The 14,465-nt window shown below is 48.3% G+C and overlaps 1 protein-coding gene across 1 annotated transcript in view; it reads left to right on the top strand.

Moving 5' to 3' along the window:
• Window positions 1–13,691, top strand: part of LOC147734775 (cystine/glutamate transporter-like) — a 378,702-nt gene extending 365,011 nt beyond the window's left edge. The window contains exon 12 of the mRNA XM_086953633.1: window positions 13,627–13,691. Coding sequence (XP_086809759.1) covers window positions 13,627–13,691 — 65 coding nt within the window. The remainder of the gene's footprint in view (window positions 1–13,626) is intronic.
• Window positions 13,692–14,465: the final 774 nt, after the last annotated feature.

The following is a 14,465-nucleotide window of genomic DNA, read 5'->3' as shown; positions in this document are numbered from 1 at the left end:
ACGATCGCTCTGACAACTCATCAAATTCTAATAACTGTTTCGATCAACGTGGATCATCGCAAGGACGATCTGCGCAGTACAATGTAGACGATTATTACGTCGATCAGGGAACTGACGACAGTAATTACTAGGACAGCCAAAGACAAGGAGAGGGAGTGGTATCAGTTCCGGTTGATCAGAGAGGGCCTTACGTCGCAGTTGCTACATCGGGCGTCGTTGAGCCTTTTCTGTTGGACACTGGTGCAGCGAAAAGTTCTATCATGCATTCGAAACTCCCTGGCGCACCTTTGTCTGGCTTAACAAATGTATCCGTTGGATTCTCTGGCGCCCCCGTTAGCAATCCAGTTTCGCGCCCTTTGCCCCTTAAAATTGGGCCTCGTGAGCTCGAAGCTCCGTTGATTTTAACCACTGGTTGTGGTGAAAATCTTTTGGGTCTGGATTTGCTTAAACGTTTGTATGCAACTTTGTATTGTTCTCCTGCGGGTGTCAAGCTTACGTTCGGAGAGAGAGTAGTCTCTCCCATGTATTTGTCCCTCGATAAGCTTCCACCGGAATTGGATTCTCTTCCTGCGTCTTTGTGGGCGACGGGTCCAAATGATGTGGGCCTACTTGATATCTCCCCTTATGTTGTTCAGTTGAAATCGAATGTACGATTGCCACGTATTCCCCAATACCGTATCTCCCTTGATGGTGAACGAGCTTTGTTAGCGATCATCTATGATTTGATCGAGAAAGATGTTATTGAGGAGACTCGGGGAAACGTGTGCAACAGCCCTGTACTGCCCATTCTTAAACGTACTGATCCTACCAAACCGCCTGTTTATCGTTTTGTTATCGATTTACGGGAGGTAAATAAAATTGTGGTTCCTCAATTCCCTGTTGTGCCTGACATCACGGCGCTACTGACTCTGATTCCAGCTACTGCTTCGTGGTTCTCGGTGATTGATTTGAAAAATGCGTTTTTCAGCATCCCGATCGCCGAAGAGAGCAGGGACCTTTTCGGTTTCTCTCTTGGTGGACGTAGCTTCCGCTTCAAACGCGCTCCTCAAGGCTACTGTGAAAGTCCATCGATTTACAGTCAAGCTTTGAAGGGTCAACTGGATGCGTTTAGGTTGCCGGTTGGTGCGGCTTTAATCCAATACGTCGACGACTTATTGGTGGCTGCTGATACTCAGGACATTTGCAAAATTGCTACGGTATCGTTGCTGCAACATCTCTGTGAGTTAAATCACAAGGTGTCACCTTCTAAACTCCAATATTGTTGTCAAGAAGTAACCTATCTAGGTCACTTATTGTCAAAGGAGGGAAGGAGATTGACCCCAGAGAGAATTGCAGCGATTGCGCGAATGGCTGTGCCACAAACCCAAAGAGATGTGCGTGCCTTTCTAGGTATCACGTCGTACTGTAGGCAGTGGATTCCTAATTTTTCATTGCTAGCGAAACCATTGGTGGCTCTTACGTGCAAGGATGTTTCAACTCCTTTACCATGGACGGAAGAATGTCAGAAAAGTTTTTCTGAATTACGTGATTCATTGTGTTCGGCTCCTGTGTTAGGTACTCCTGATTACAGCAAACCGTTCACGTTATATGTTCACGAGAGGGAAGGTTGTGCTTTGAGCGTTTTAACGCAACCTTTTGGTGGTAAGCAACGTCCATGTGCATATTTTTCCTCGACCTTAGACCCAGTAGCTAGAGCATTGCCGAGTTGTTTGAGAGCAACTGCGGCAGCTGCGGTCTCCATCCGACAATCAGCAGGATTGGTCATGGATAATATGCTTACGGTGATGGTTCCGCATGCAGTCGATACTCTTTTGAATCGAACGAAAACTCAGCACTTGACGAGTGCGAGGTTGTCTGGGTACGAATTGACGCTCTTGGCAAGCCATATTCAGATAAAACGTTGTAATGTCCTAAATCCGGCAACTTTGTTACCAATTAGTGCAGAGTCAGATGAAGTAGCAGAACATGACTGCTACTTGCGGACAGAGGAGGAAACAAAAGGTCGAGTGGACCTTAAAAACACCCCATTGGAAGACCCTGATGGCACCCTGTATGTGGATGGGTCATGTTTTAAGTTGCCGAATGGCGATGTGACTACTGCTTATGCTGTTGTGACGTTGAATACTGTTGTTGAGACTGCGAGATTGAATCAGAACTCTGCCCAAGCTGCAGAGCTGATTGCTCTCACTAGAGCATGTGTATTAGCAAAAGGGAAACGTGTGAATGTGTACACCGATAGCCAGTATGCTTTCGGTGTAGCGCATAGCTTTGGACGGTTGTGGCGAGAGCGTGGTTTCTTCACGTCACATGGCACGAAAATACAGCATGGCCAGCTTGTGAACGATCTTTTGGATGCATTGACTTTGCCCGCTCAAGTTGCAATTGTTAAGTGTAGTGCGCATCGTAAGGTGACGGATGATGTTGGTCGTGGTAATGCGTTTGCAGATGAGATTGCTAAGGAGACTGCCCGGAACCTTAGCACTCGAATGTATGTGACGAGTTCGGTTAGGTGGCCTACAGAATCGAGTATGTGTGAAAATACCATAGAGAGCGTGAAAGCAATTCAGAATGAGGCCACCGACACGGAAAAGACGAAGTGGAAAGAAAGTACGGGAAGGTTGGATGCGAATGGTTGCTGGATTGATTTGTCGGATCAGAAAAGATGGATGTTACCGGATGCGTATGTACTGGCCGTTGTGACAATGGCACATGGGTTAGCACATATTAGCGCGAAAGGTATTTGCAAGTTGCTGGCTGATGTGTGGAAGAATGATGGTATTACGAAGTGTGCTGAACGTCTGGTGAAGAATTGTATGGTGTGTATAATGTACAATCCTGGCAAAGGAACCCCAACTCCCCCTGGCAGTTTTGCTCCTCCTTCGTATCCCTTTGAGGTGATCCAATTGGACTTCATCCATATGGAGCGATGCAATAACCTGAAATACGTTTTGGTTGTGGTTTGCGCATTCTCCCGATGGATCGAGGCCTATCCCCTCAAAGATAATACTGCTTTGTCTACTGCGAAAATCCTACTGAAGGAATACTTTCCTCGGTATGGAATGCCTAGAGTCGTGTGGTCAGATAACGGAAGTGAGTTTGTTGGAAGTGTGATGAAGAGTGTGTGTAAGGGCCTTGGAATTAATCAAAAATTCCATAGCGCCAATCATCCCCAGTCAGCTGGATTGGTTGAAGGGTACAATGGCACCCTTAAACTAAAATTAGCGAAGATTCAGGCTACGACTGGACTTTCGTGGCCTGACGCTTTGCCTCTAGCACTACTGTCAACTAGGGCGACTGTACACTCCCGAATAGGGCTTAGTCCCTATGAAATAGTGTTCGGCCGTCCTGCGAATGTGTGGGGGGTTCCTAGGCCAGGTATATTCACTGATCTTGAGTATCCGATGTTGATTGACTACTTACATGACTTGACTGCTAAACTGAGGTTAATTCATCAACAGGTTTACGACGCCTTGCCGACGCAGACGGAGGGTCCAGGCCACCAGCTCCAGCCCGGTGATTGGGTAGTTACCCGTAACTTCTCACGTAAGAAGAATCTGGACCCCCGCTTTGTTGGACCTTACCAGGTGCTCCTGGCCACGAGGACTGCCGTTCGTCTTGAGGGGCGGAAGAATTGGGTACATGCTACCCATTGTAAGCGAGTCCCTATTCCTTTGCCGGCAGACCCGTGGGTGAGGAAAGGCATTGCGTCAATAGAAACAGAGACATTGCCGGCGTTTGTACCTTTTAGCGACGCACAGCTTGTTGGAGAACCCTCAGCGCAGCAGAAAGCCACTGTTGGAACATTGTCAGCAAAAGACTCAAGACCAGCTCAACCAACTGATCAGCAGGACGCTGTCTCCTCAACGGATCCTTTGTTCGACGAGCAGACACGTCCCGGGAAACATCGATATTCTTTGCGTTCTCACACTAAGGACAAATAAAATTTTCTTGCTTTGCTGAAATTGATAACTGCAATATCTTCGTTTCCCCTGATCAACTTTGAATATTCGTATCATTGAAACTTGTTTTGTACATGTATCAAGCTTCTACCTTGTATCTTTTTCCTTCCACAGCTGAACTATTGTGCTAAATAAATACATATTGTGTATTGAGGGCCGTAGGGCCGCGCGCGTACTTCCTTCTGGACAGTAGGTCTTGACGCTAGGTTAAAGACCGTCGGTTCCTAGGAACTCCTGGGGATTGACTATTGCTGCACAGAACGAAGTGCGTCAAGAAACGTTGCGGACGGTCGTAGGGAAATGGCATTTTCGAAGCTGAATGATTTGGAAGGAGCTCAGGTGTACAGAGTCAAGCTGCAGAAACTCAGTCGTACTAAATGTTTTGTATTCCAATTGTTTGTATTGTTTTTAACTGCTTCTGCATTCTTAGCGGGTGGGGTGTATTACACTATGTCTCACTTCTTACTTGCTACCCCTACTCCTACTCCTTACCCTAACCTTACTTCTACTACTTCTACTGCTTCTCCCCATTCTTTTCACATATTGCCGGAACACGAACAGGCTAGACGTGTAGAATTCCGCAACAATTCCTTTATCCAGCTCCTCCATCAGCATCAGTTAGTGGTTAACACTACTAATTGTTGGGTGTGTGGGTTGATGCCACATACTACGGGTAAGGGAATTCCATATCTGGTGTTACCGTATAGTTCCCAAGGGTCAGCTCGAGCATTCCAAACAATGCTTCGAAGCGCACTAGGTTTCCACCCCACTTCAGAACAACGTTCCCCCAACTCTGGTCCTACCTCGTATCAGTGGGTGCTATCGATGGCAATAGAGGATATGGAAGATGAGATCCATGATGCTTTTCTCATCCCTAAAGAAGAGGTACAAGCCTGTAGGGTCCTAAGTAGAGGGGAATATAGTATGTTCACTAATGAAAAGCAGCTTAAAAGCTCGTCTCCAATATGGGTCGTACCCCACACTGGTAATCTTTGTCTTGTGGGTCGTGGGTCGCAAGCCTCACTTGGAGCAAGTGCTTGCACTGAAAGTTACGTTCTGCCAATGTCCCCGTCCCCTGTGTTTCTGGCTGCCAAGGGTACGTACTTCATCTGTCATGATCGTGCATACACATGGTTGCCCGCAGACTTCACGGGCTCATGTTTCGTTGCAAATCTGTTGCCTCCGACATTCACTGTAGATGCCGATTATCATAAGACTAGAGTTGTACGAGGCGTAATTAGCGAAGAGGATACTGCCGGTCAAGAGGCAGGAGACTTTTTCAAGGGTTTCCTCCCGTTTTGGGGACCTATGGTTAATAGTAGGAACCTGAGACATTTGACTCGAGTGGTAGAATCGACAGCTAATGTTACTGCCAGTGCCCTTGGTAATATCACCACAGAACTTCAGGCGGAGAGACTTATGACGTTACAAAACCGTATGGTTTTAGATGTCGTCTTAGCAGATCGCGGTGGGGTATGTAAAGTGATCCATTCGAGCTGTTGCATTTTCATTCCAGATAATGCTCCTACTGTCTATCAAGCCATCTCGAAGTTGCATAAGATCTCCGAATCCATACACGTGGATGTAGGGGATTGGACGCTACTTGGTTGGTTTTGGGGCCTGGTATCGACTTGGGGTTGGAAGATTCTGATGATCATCGGGGTTGTGGTAGTGTTCCTGTTCACGTGTTGCCTTTGCGTGCAGTGTGGTCCTGCCTTATGTGGCCTCTGTGCTACAACGTGTATGAGACAACCACCTGTTACCAAGGGGACTCGGTTGGACAGAGCTATGCTACAACGACATCTTGATGGTCTGATGAATATCGAATATGATTCCGACTAGTGCTTGCCTACATGAGGGCAAAAGGAGCGTCTGAGGTTCCGTGACAATTGTAAGTGGTGTTTTCGACTCGCACGAATATGGTCGAGTCTGGTATCTATGAACCGCAAATGACGAGTTTAGTAAGTGTGCGCAGTTTCGCTGTGCTAACTTAAACCGTTCGTTTGTTATGTGGGTTTCTCATCTGTACCCACGGGTTCCATCTTAGATACGGCATCCATTTTGTCTCTTGCCCTCAAGTAGCCAGCGAACGGACGCTGTCCGCTTCGCGACCCTGGGACTCCCAAGATATCTGCGGAAGACACATGTTCTTTGAAAGTGTCTTTATGACGAGGGGGTTGCTGCTGTAAGGCAGGTGGCGCCGCTCGAGGCTCATCTTGCCGCACGGGCTTATTGTCTCAGCCGTGCATCTCATTAGGCACGTCCCTTTGATGCCTGTATCTCGTGCTTCCCGACACCTCCCCTTTTACACCCTTTCCGATCTCCCCACTGTCTCCGTCTTCCTCTGCACCTGTCTTCGTTCCTATTTCGATCTACTTTACTGCTGATTGGAATTTGCTAATGGTGGGAAGATGGGTTTTTACAGTTGGGAACCGCCAAATGTTTCCGCACTTATGTTCCGGATCTTGTGTATTTCAAAGTGACCAAAGCGACCCCTCTGAGAGCTAAATGTGGGAACCGGGTTGTAAACTATTGTGTATCATGTTAGCCTATGGGTAAAAAACTGTATAAAAGGAGCGATCCACATAACCAATTTGAAGCAGTCTCCCCAAGTTGCACGTGTTGTACTTGTCGTGACTTCTGTGTTCCCTGCAGTAAATAAACCTTGACTCTTTGACGCCGAAGGAAGTGTCCCGTGTCTCTGTGACTTGTACGCCGGAGCAGGTTACCCACGAAGGTTTCAGGTGTTGTGCCCTGGCACCGCTGGGTCCAAAAGAACCCAGTCCTTCAAATTGCCAGCACTAAGATGCCCCTGGGCATTTGTGCACTTTATAAGGATAAATCCTATATCACATCATATTATATAATATCATGAATCATAATGTTTGCAGAGTCTATGACTTGAAAGACACAGGAAGACTCCGAGCTTTTCAATTTCATGCATATAATGTACAATTAGCTATATAGTTGAAAGTATCTTTGGATATCGTTCTACTGAAGTACTATAAAGCAAGGTGCCCACCCAAGCCTACACTTCCAGTAATTAGCATTAATCAATACACTTAGAAGGAGCATTTACATAGGCGGCATTAAAATGTTCTCTAATCAAATAATTGCAGGTTAAGGTACAATGAGCCCCAGTGCACATAAATGAAGGACCACCTCTTCTATGGCTACATCTAGGGGTATCGATGTGAGTGATTATTTTTGCTAGAGTACAAAATTAGAAAACACGTTTTTGTGAAAATGGACTGATTTAAGTGGATGTTACTGATTGGGTATTTACTATGACTGATGTTACTCTTACACTGTGGTATGTGTTTGGATCTCTTTTGTCCATCATATTATTGTAATCTACATTATATTCAAACAAATTATTTACAAATAATAACTATTGATAGTGTAAAAATGGTGAATAAAGTTTAGGTAGATTTAGAATTCAAATTAAAGCCAGGATGTGGGTCATGAATATTGTAGTAATAGAATTATGGTTAGAGCCATGTCAGGGGTGTGGTTAGGGTATTAGCCACATGGGTGATGTGAATAGGCTGGGTTTCGCTGCTTGGAGGCATTTTGAACACTGACCTGTTGTTCCCCCGTGGCTGGGCTTGGCTCCGCCCCCCCCTGGATTACTGCCTCCCTACTCTCCCGGGATTGCTCTTCCTCGGCGCTGACCGGCCGGGCTCGGCGCTGCCGGTCAGCCTGCAAACTACAGCCCCCATCAGCCCTTGGGGCACGACGCATCAGCGGTACGCGCCAGGAGGCGCATAAAGCCCCGTCCGGGGCCGAGCCCCCTGTGATGTGAATAGGCTGGGTTTCGCTGCTTGGAGGCATTTTGAACACTGACCTGCTGTTCCCCCGTGGATGGGCTTGGCTCCGCCTCCCCCCCCCCCGGATTACTGCCTCCCTACTCTCCTGGGATTGCTCTTCCTTGACGCTGACCGGCTGGGCTCGGCTCCGCCGGTCAGCCTGCAAACTACAGCCCCCATTAGCCCTTGGGGCACGACGCATCAGCGGTGCGTGCCAGGAGGCGCATAAAGCCCCATCCGGTCCCTCGTCCCGCGATGACGCGCACATGACGCCCCGGGCAAAGGACAGGCCGTCTGTGGCCGTCTGGTGCAGGACGTGGCAGGGCTGGGCCACTCCCCTGAATTTTGAGCTACCATCTCCACTCACCCGCAACTCAACTGTTTTGATTTGCTGCACTGGCTTTTTATTCTTGTTTTAATCTTAGAACCCCATTTTCAGTCATAGCTTGTCCCTATTGGCCGATGCTCAACGGCTAGGGACCGCACCTTTTATTATCTCCTATCTTGACCGATGAAACGTGCCCTTTTTTAAGCATAGTAGTGTTCCCCCTTTTGTCTCTTTGCTCCCAACCAACTAAGACCAATATGGGGAAAACCACCCTTAGCACCACTTCACGTCCTGTGACAAGGCAGCTAGCTGCTTCCACTCAACCTCTCCCTACCCTTACAGCGATAGACAAAATGCTGCAAAAAACAATAGGCGTCGTCTCTACTGCTATAGAGAATACCGAGAGGCGCCTTTCGTTAACCCCGGCGCTTATCCCCCAACAGGTAGAAAGTGATCTGCAGGAGGCCACACTAAATCCCTTTGAAAGTACTTTGATTCACATGTTCTTTGCAGAACTACCTTGTGCGCAGCAGGACCTAGATGTTAATGTCCCTACTATAGACCAGCTGCCAGATTCCAACCCTGCGACGAGGAAGGTTGTAAGGCACAACAAGAAGACCAGGATTCAGAAACCTGGACACAAACAGGCCGATAAAGTAGCTCCTACAACGGCTGCCCCGTCGTTGGATCCCTGGCCTGGTTAAACCTACCCCAGGGCCACCACTTTGGGCTTCCCACATGATTATAGATCTCCAGGCCCATATGGAGCAGTTGATAAATTCCCACTTTAAGACACTGTCCTTTAGGATAGACCAGCTAGCGACCCTCATTCATAACAAGGGTGTGGGGAAAGCGCAGGCTTTTAGCACCTCGGGGAGCTTGGAAGCGAGTGCCGGTCCCGGCACTAGTAAGACACCTGCCCCAGATGCTAGGCAGGGACATAGTATCCCCCCGGCTACCTCCCCAAAAAAGCCAGGCACGGGCCGTAGCTAAGAATTCCACTAAAAACCTTGCCAATATCGGACCAACCAGGTGCACCAAGATGCCAACTGTGGCGCCGGGTAGTTCGATTAGCACCCCTTTTCGCCCCCAGGTCCCTGTGAGGCAGCAATGCACTACTGGCAGCAGCCAACCTCCCTTCCCTACTAAACCACATGAAGCTAGCCAAGTGAAACCCCCTCCCTGCCCCCAGCTACCCCCAGAATTTGCATCCTTTGTGGTGGTGCTCACAGGCGTCCCACCACTAGATAATGCCGAGGGGAAACCTACTCAGCGCTGAAAAACAGGGTCATCCACTGGCTAAATAGGCATCGACCATTGATGGGACAGGGCCAGAGGGAGATTATGTTCGTACGTAGGGTCAATTGGCTGGGAACCAGACCCAAAGACATCGAGGGGGATTGCATCCTTGTCATCTTCAGGGACCCAGCTGCAGTTAAACAAATCATGGAGAGTGGTGATCAGGCTATCCCGGGCCTGGTCAACACTCGCCATCTGAGTTACTTCTACAGCACATATCGGGGGCCGGCGCAGCGCGAACACCAACCCCTCTTTTCTTATGGTTATTGTGCCCCTCAATTTAACATCCCCCTGGGTAATCGCTTCAGGGCCCTGAGCAGCGTGGACTGACTATCGCCAGCCCGGGGATCTCTCACCCGGACATACACCCCCGAGGATAGCCAGGCGGTGGGAGGAGACCGTAGGGTTGTAGAGCTCCCTCAAAGTCAAACATGTATCTCCCCTGGACCCGCACACCCTATTATACCATCAACAGAGCTCGCGGTGGCCCGCCCCACAATGATTGGGTCTTGGAATGTGGCTGGGTTGGGGATAAAGCTACAAAATCCCGAATGGGGGGGAGTTGGTGGATACTTTTGACCTTTGTCTCTTTCAAGAGATCTGGCTTTTGTCTCCTCCTGCTAGGGTAGGCTTTGCATCATACCATGAAGCGGCATCCCAGGGGCCAAGGGGAAGACCCCAGGGAGGGCTGTGCACGTGGGTGGCGGTGCACAGTTAAGGTAATAGACACCAAATGCCTAGACATCTTGTGCATCACACTCATTTGGTGAGGGGTTGGTTTTGGCAGTGCTAACTATTTACCTGCGCCCTGTCCCCATTCAGAAGGCCCTATCTACCCTGGAGGCCCTGGAGATGCTACTATCTTCCTCCCCCCCCCCTCATCATATTATTATTGGGGCAGATCTTAACTGTCATTTTGAGCCATTAACCGGGATCCCTCCTATTACTTCTGAAGAGGATGAGGCTTGCTCCATCCCCGAGTGCATTATGTACGCTGCAAAGCACCTGACGCCGTTGGCCCTCACCATCAATAAGATGGTTGTTACTTTCTCCCTAAGGGCCTGCAATGGTAGACTTTCCCCTGATGTACCTGGTGCTTGTACTTTTAACAGGCCAGGGAAAAGTACGACCATCGATTATGTCCTTGTAGACGTGGGCTTTTGGGCACGTCTCAAAGAATTTACTGTAGTACCTAGGGTCGATAGCGACCATAACTTACTTTCACTCGAATTAGTGAACCCTTTGGGGAACCACTCGCGATCAGAAGATTCTGGGACCACACCTGCTCCTAACCTCACCCAGACCTCGGGAGGCAGGCGAGTTAGGTGGGAGAAGGTTGCCCAAGCCCCGGATAGGGTAGCGGAGATCTATAATCACATAGCAGGGGCACTAGAGGTGGTTATCAAGCTTGGGGGATGTGACTATGAGCCCTCTTACTTCTTGGCTTTGCAGGCCACTCATACCTCGCTATTCAACCTATTGGCTGACTTTTTTGTAACATCCCATAGTGGCAGGGGAAGGCAGCTATGCACTCCCACTGGTTTAACCAAAGTTGTAGGGAGGGCAAATCCACCTTGATCAAGGAGGTGAAGCATGGCACCCCGATGTCTGTTAGAAACGCTCGCCTTGCCTATAAAAGACTAATCTGCGCGGCCAAGGCTGAATGGGAAGCCGACAACTGGGAGAAAATTAGAGAAGCCCTTGAGGCCCGCGACTTCAGGCTATTTTGGAACTTGGTCCGTGGTGGCTCGGCCTCAGGCGCTTCTGCCATCGTCCCTAATCTTAGCGAGGAGGTGTGGCTTGCCCACTTCAAGCCCCTCTACGCACTAGACTCTCCGAAGGCTCTGGTGCCCCTCTGTGTGGCCGTAATAATCTCTGATCCAGCCGTCGTGTTGGGCAGGGCCCTCGATGGCTATCCCTTCACGATCTTGGAAATTAAGGCAGCAATTAGGAGTCTGATGCCGGGAAAGACTCCGGGGTTGGATAAAATCCCTGGGGACCTGTATCGGACCGAGGATGGGGTATGGGCACCATACATCTGCACTATTTTTAATGCCATCATGCAGGGTATGGATATTCCGCCAACCTGGCTAGGCGCCGAAATCATACCTATATTCAAGAAAGCTTCTCCCCTGGACCCGGCCAACTACCGGCAGATAAGCCTTATTGACGTCCTCCAGAAGCTTTTTTCCAGAGTCCTCCTGACCAGGTTGCTGAGTTGGATGGACGATAACAACGTCCTGTCATCTCTGCATGCCGGATTCAGGGCGGGGGTGTCGATGATGGACCAGCTCTTTAGACTCCAGCTGGTCCATTGGAAGACTGTCACTCTGGGGGGCGGCAGTCTGTACTTGATATTTGTGGACCTTCGGTCAGCTTTCGACCTGGTCCAGAGGGACAAGCTCTGGGTCATCCTAAACGAGATGGGCGCTCCGGCTTACCTGTGCGAGCTTTTTAAGCGGCTGCATACAGGCACGTACGCAAGGGTGAGGTTTGGGAAGGGGGGGCACTGACTTCCCCTTTCCCAGTGGAAAGGGGAGTCAGGCAAGGATGTGTACTAGAGCCCAGGCTCTTTTCCCTATTCCTCAACGGCCTCATTGCCCATTTACTGGGAGTGAACAATCTGGACTCCCCTACACTAGCTGGCAGGAAAATCCTGGCATTAATGTTCGCCGATGATACCCTCCTACTGTCCAAAACACTGGGGGGTATCCAGCGCACATTGGAAGCATTTTCCAGCTTCTGTAAACTGAGGAACTTGGAAATCAATTTCGCCAAAACGAAATACATGGTGTATAACTCGATCCATCTGAATTGTTCCCACCCACACCTGGAGGGTACGGCTCTTGATAGAGTTTCAACTTTTGAATATCTGGGGGTTACCCTTAATGATAAAATGAACTGGGGTTTGCAGATTGTTAAAGTCAACCTCAAACTCACCCAGTCATCAGGCGGGATCTTAAAAGTCCATAGTGAATCTTCCCTTAAACTCGCGGGACCTCCTGTAGAAATTTACAAGGTGCAGGCAAGAGGTGGCGCACTCTATGGTGCAGAACTGTGGGGGCATGTAAGCGTGACCCCTCTTTCCCTTACTGAGAACAGCTTTATAGGACGCCTTTTGCGCCTTCCCCAGAGCACTCCCCTCTTCCCCTTGAGGTTGGACTAAGGTCTGGCGCCAATACACGAGGTTGTTTCAAATCGTTCCCTGCTATATTGGAGACGGCTTTGGGCTACCCCAGAACTTGAGAGCTATAGGGAAGACTTGCGGGACCTGCTCGCCAGAGGGGGGTGGGTAGGATCCCATGGCTGAAGTATATCCGAAGCCTCATACAGAACCTGGGCAGGGGGGACCTGTGGTCCTCCCCAAAGGAGGCTTGCGCCTCGCTCTCTAGAAAAGCTTTGATCATAGCACTGAAAGAGCATGGTAGGGCTCTTCTATCATCAAACCCGTCTCTGGGCAGGCTCACCAATACCTTTCTAGAGATTAAGACCCACCCTTTTTTTGAAAGATTCTTAGACCAAATTCAGCCACCTCTGGCTAAGAAACTTTACCTCCAGTTTAGGCATGGCACACTTCCCCTAAGGGAAATCACCGACAAGTGGACAAAAACACCACCCTCTGCAAGTATTTGCCCAGGATGTGAGGTTAGCAGAGAGACAGATCTTCACATTCTGCTCTCCTGCCCCTCTTATTCTAGGGCAAGAACCAAAAGGTTAATCCAGTGTTTTCGGTCTAGAGGCATAAGGGACTACAGAGAGGCCTATAGACTCTTCAAAGCAGATACGTCCTTTATGTTCGTCCTTGCCACCTCAAAATTCCTTTTGTCGATGTGGTTCAGTAGGTGTGCAACTCTAAAGGTTTTTAAAAGATATAATACGGGTGGTCCCCTTTTTACTTACTTTGCGAAGTGGGTCAGACTGTAATTTGTTTAAGAGTGAGAGACACCATCCTTGTTTATAAACTCAAGTACGCTGCTTTTTTAGGTATTTTATGAATTTTTATAATTATTAACTTATTTGTATATAGTATTGTTGTATATGATGTGATATTCATGCCTTTTATATGGTTTTTAACCGATAATAAAAGCGTTTTGACTGACTGGTATTAGCCACATAGTGATTCTCCATTGTTAATTAAGGAAATTAAACTTCTGTAAGACATTACCCTCTGGCTACTGTCTGTTACACTGATTTTGCAATAGTAAAATATGTTTTCTGTGTTTGTTTCCAGATTCCCTGACAATGAAGCTACAGGTTTTGTTGACGGTGATTCCACAAGAAATACAGACCTTCTAAAAAGGAGGATTCAGAAATCCAAACACCTGTGTATAGGAAAATACGCACATCACTGTGGAATCACATGACTCTTCCCTTCTGCACCATAGTAATTAACCTCTCCTTACATATAGAGGGGCTGAAACATCAGTGTGATTTTCGAGCATCCATAGAACAGCAGCACACAGCCATAAAGGAATGTAGCATTCTTCACCAATCTTGTGCTCCAGCACACAGTCCTACCAACAAGATACCAGCTGAACGCTGCATCTTTATGGCATCATTTACACTGCTCAAAAATTGTATCATAGACAACTATATAAGAAAGTAATGTAAGCACCTCACAATAACATGACATTCTGCTCTAACATCCATCCTCGAGCCCAGTATCTGCTCTACCACTGTAGAATTATAGCAGGCTACACCAAATTACTGATATCACTTTTCATTGCACAATAGCCCACATCACCCCATACACATCAACAGGACACTGCTACCCCTTGCCTGCACAGCTTATTATTTCTCTAGGACACATTGAGCCTCCTCAGAAACAATGTACACTGCACATTTATGATTTTAAAGTGATCCATACCACTATGGCAGCACAGCAAACTGTGCCCCAATGGTCCCAGAACACTCGGTACAATCCTATCGCTGTACAGTACAGCCCCACAACAGTACCAAATTGTGCCGCGCAATACCACCAACTAACAAAATACTACTATGGACCCATGCAATCTTTGCAACCACACATTACAGTTTAGGAGTGCCATGTGCGTAGGACCCAGCTACGCA

Source organism: Lissotriton vulgaris, chromosome 1_2 (assembly GCF_964263255.1).
Source record: "Lissotriton vulgaris chromosome 1_2, aLisVul1.2, whole genome shotgun sequence".
Taxonomy (NCBI): domain Eukaryota; kingdom Metazoa; phylum Chordata; class Amphibia; order Caudata; family Salamandridae; genus Lissotriton; species Lissotriton vulgaris.
This window is presented reverse-complemented; position numbering and strand designations above follow the sequence as displayed.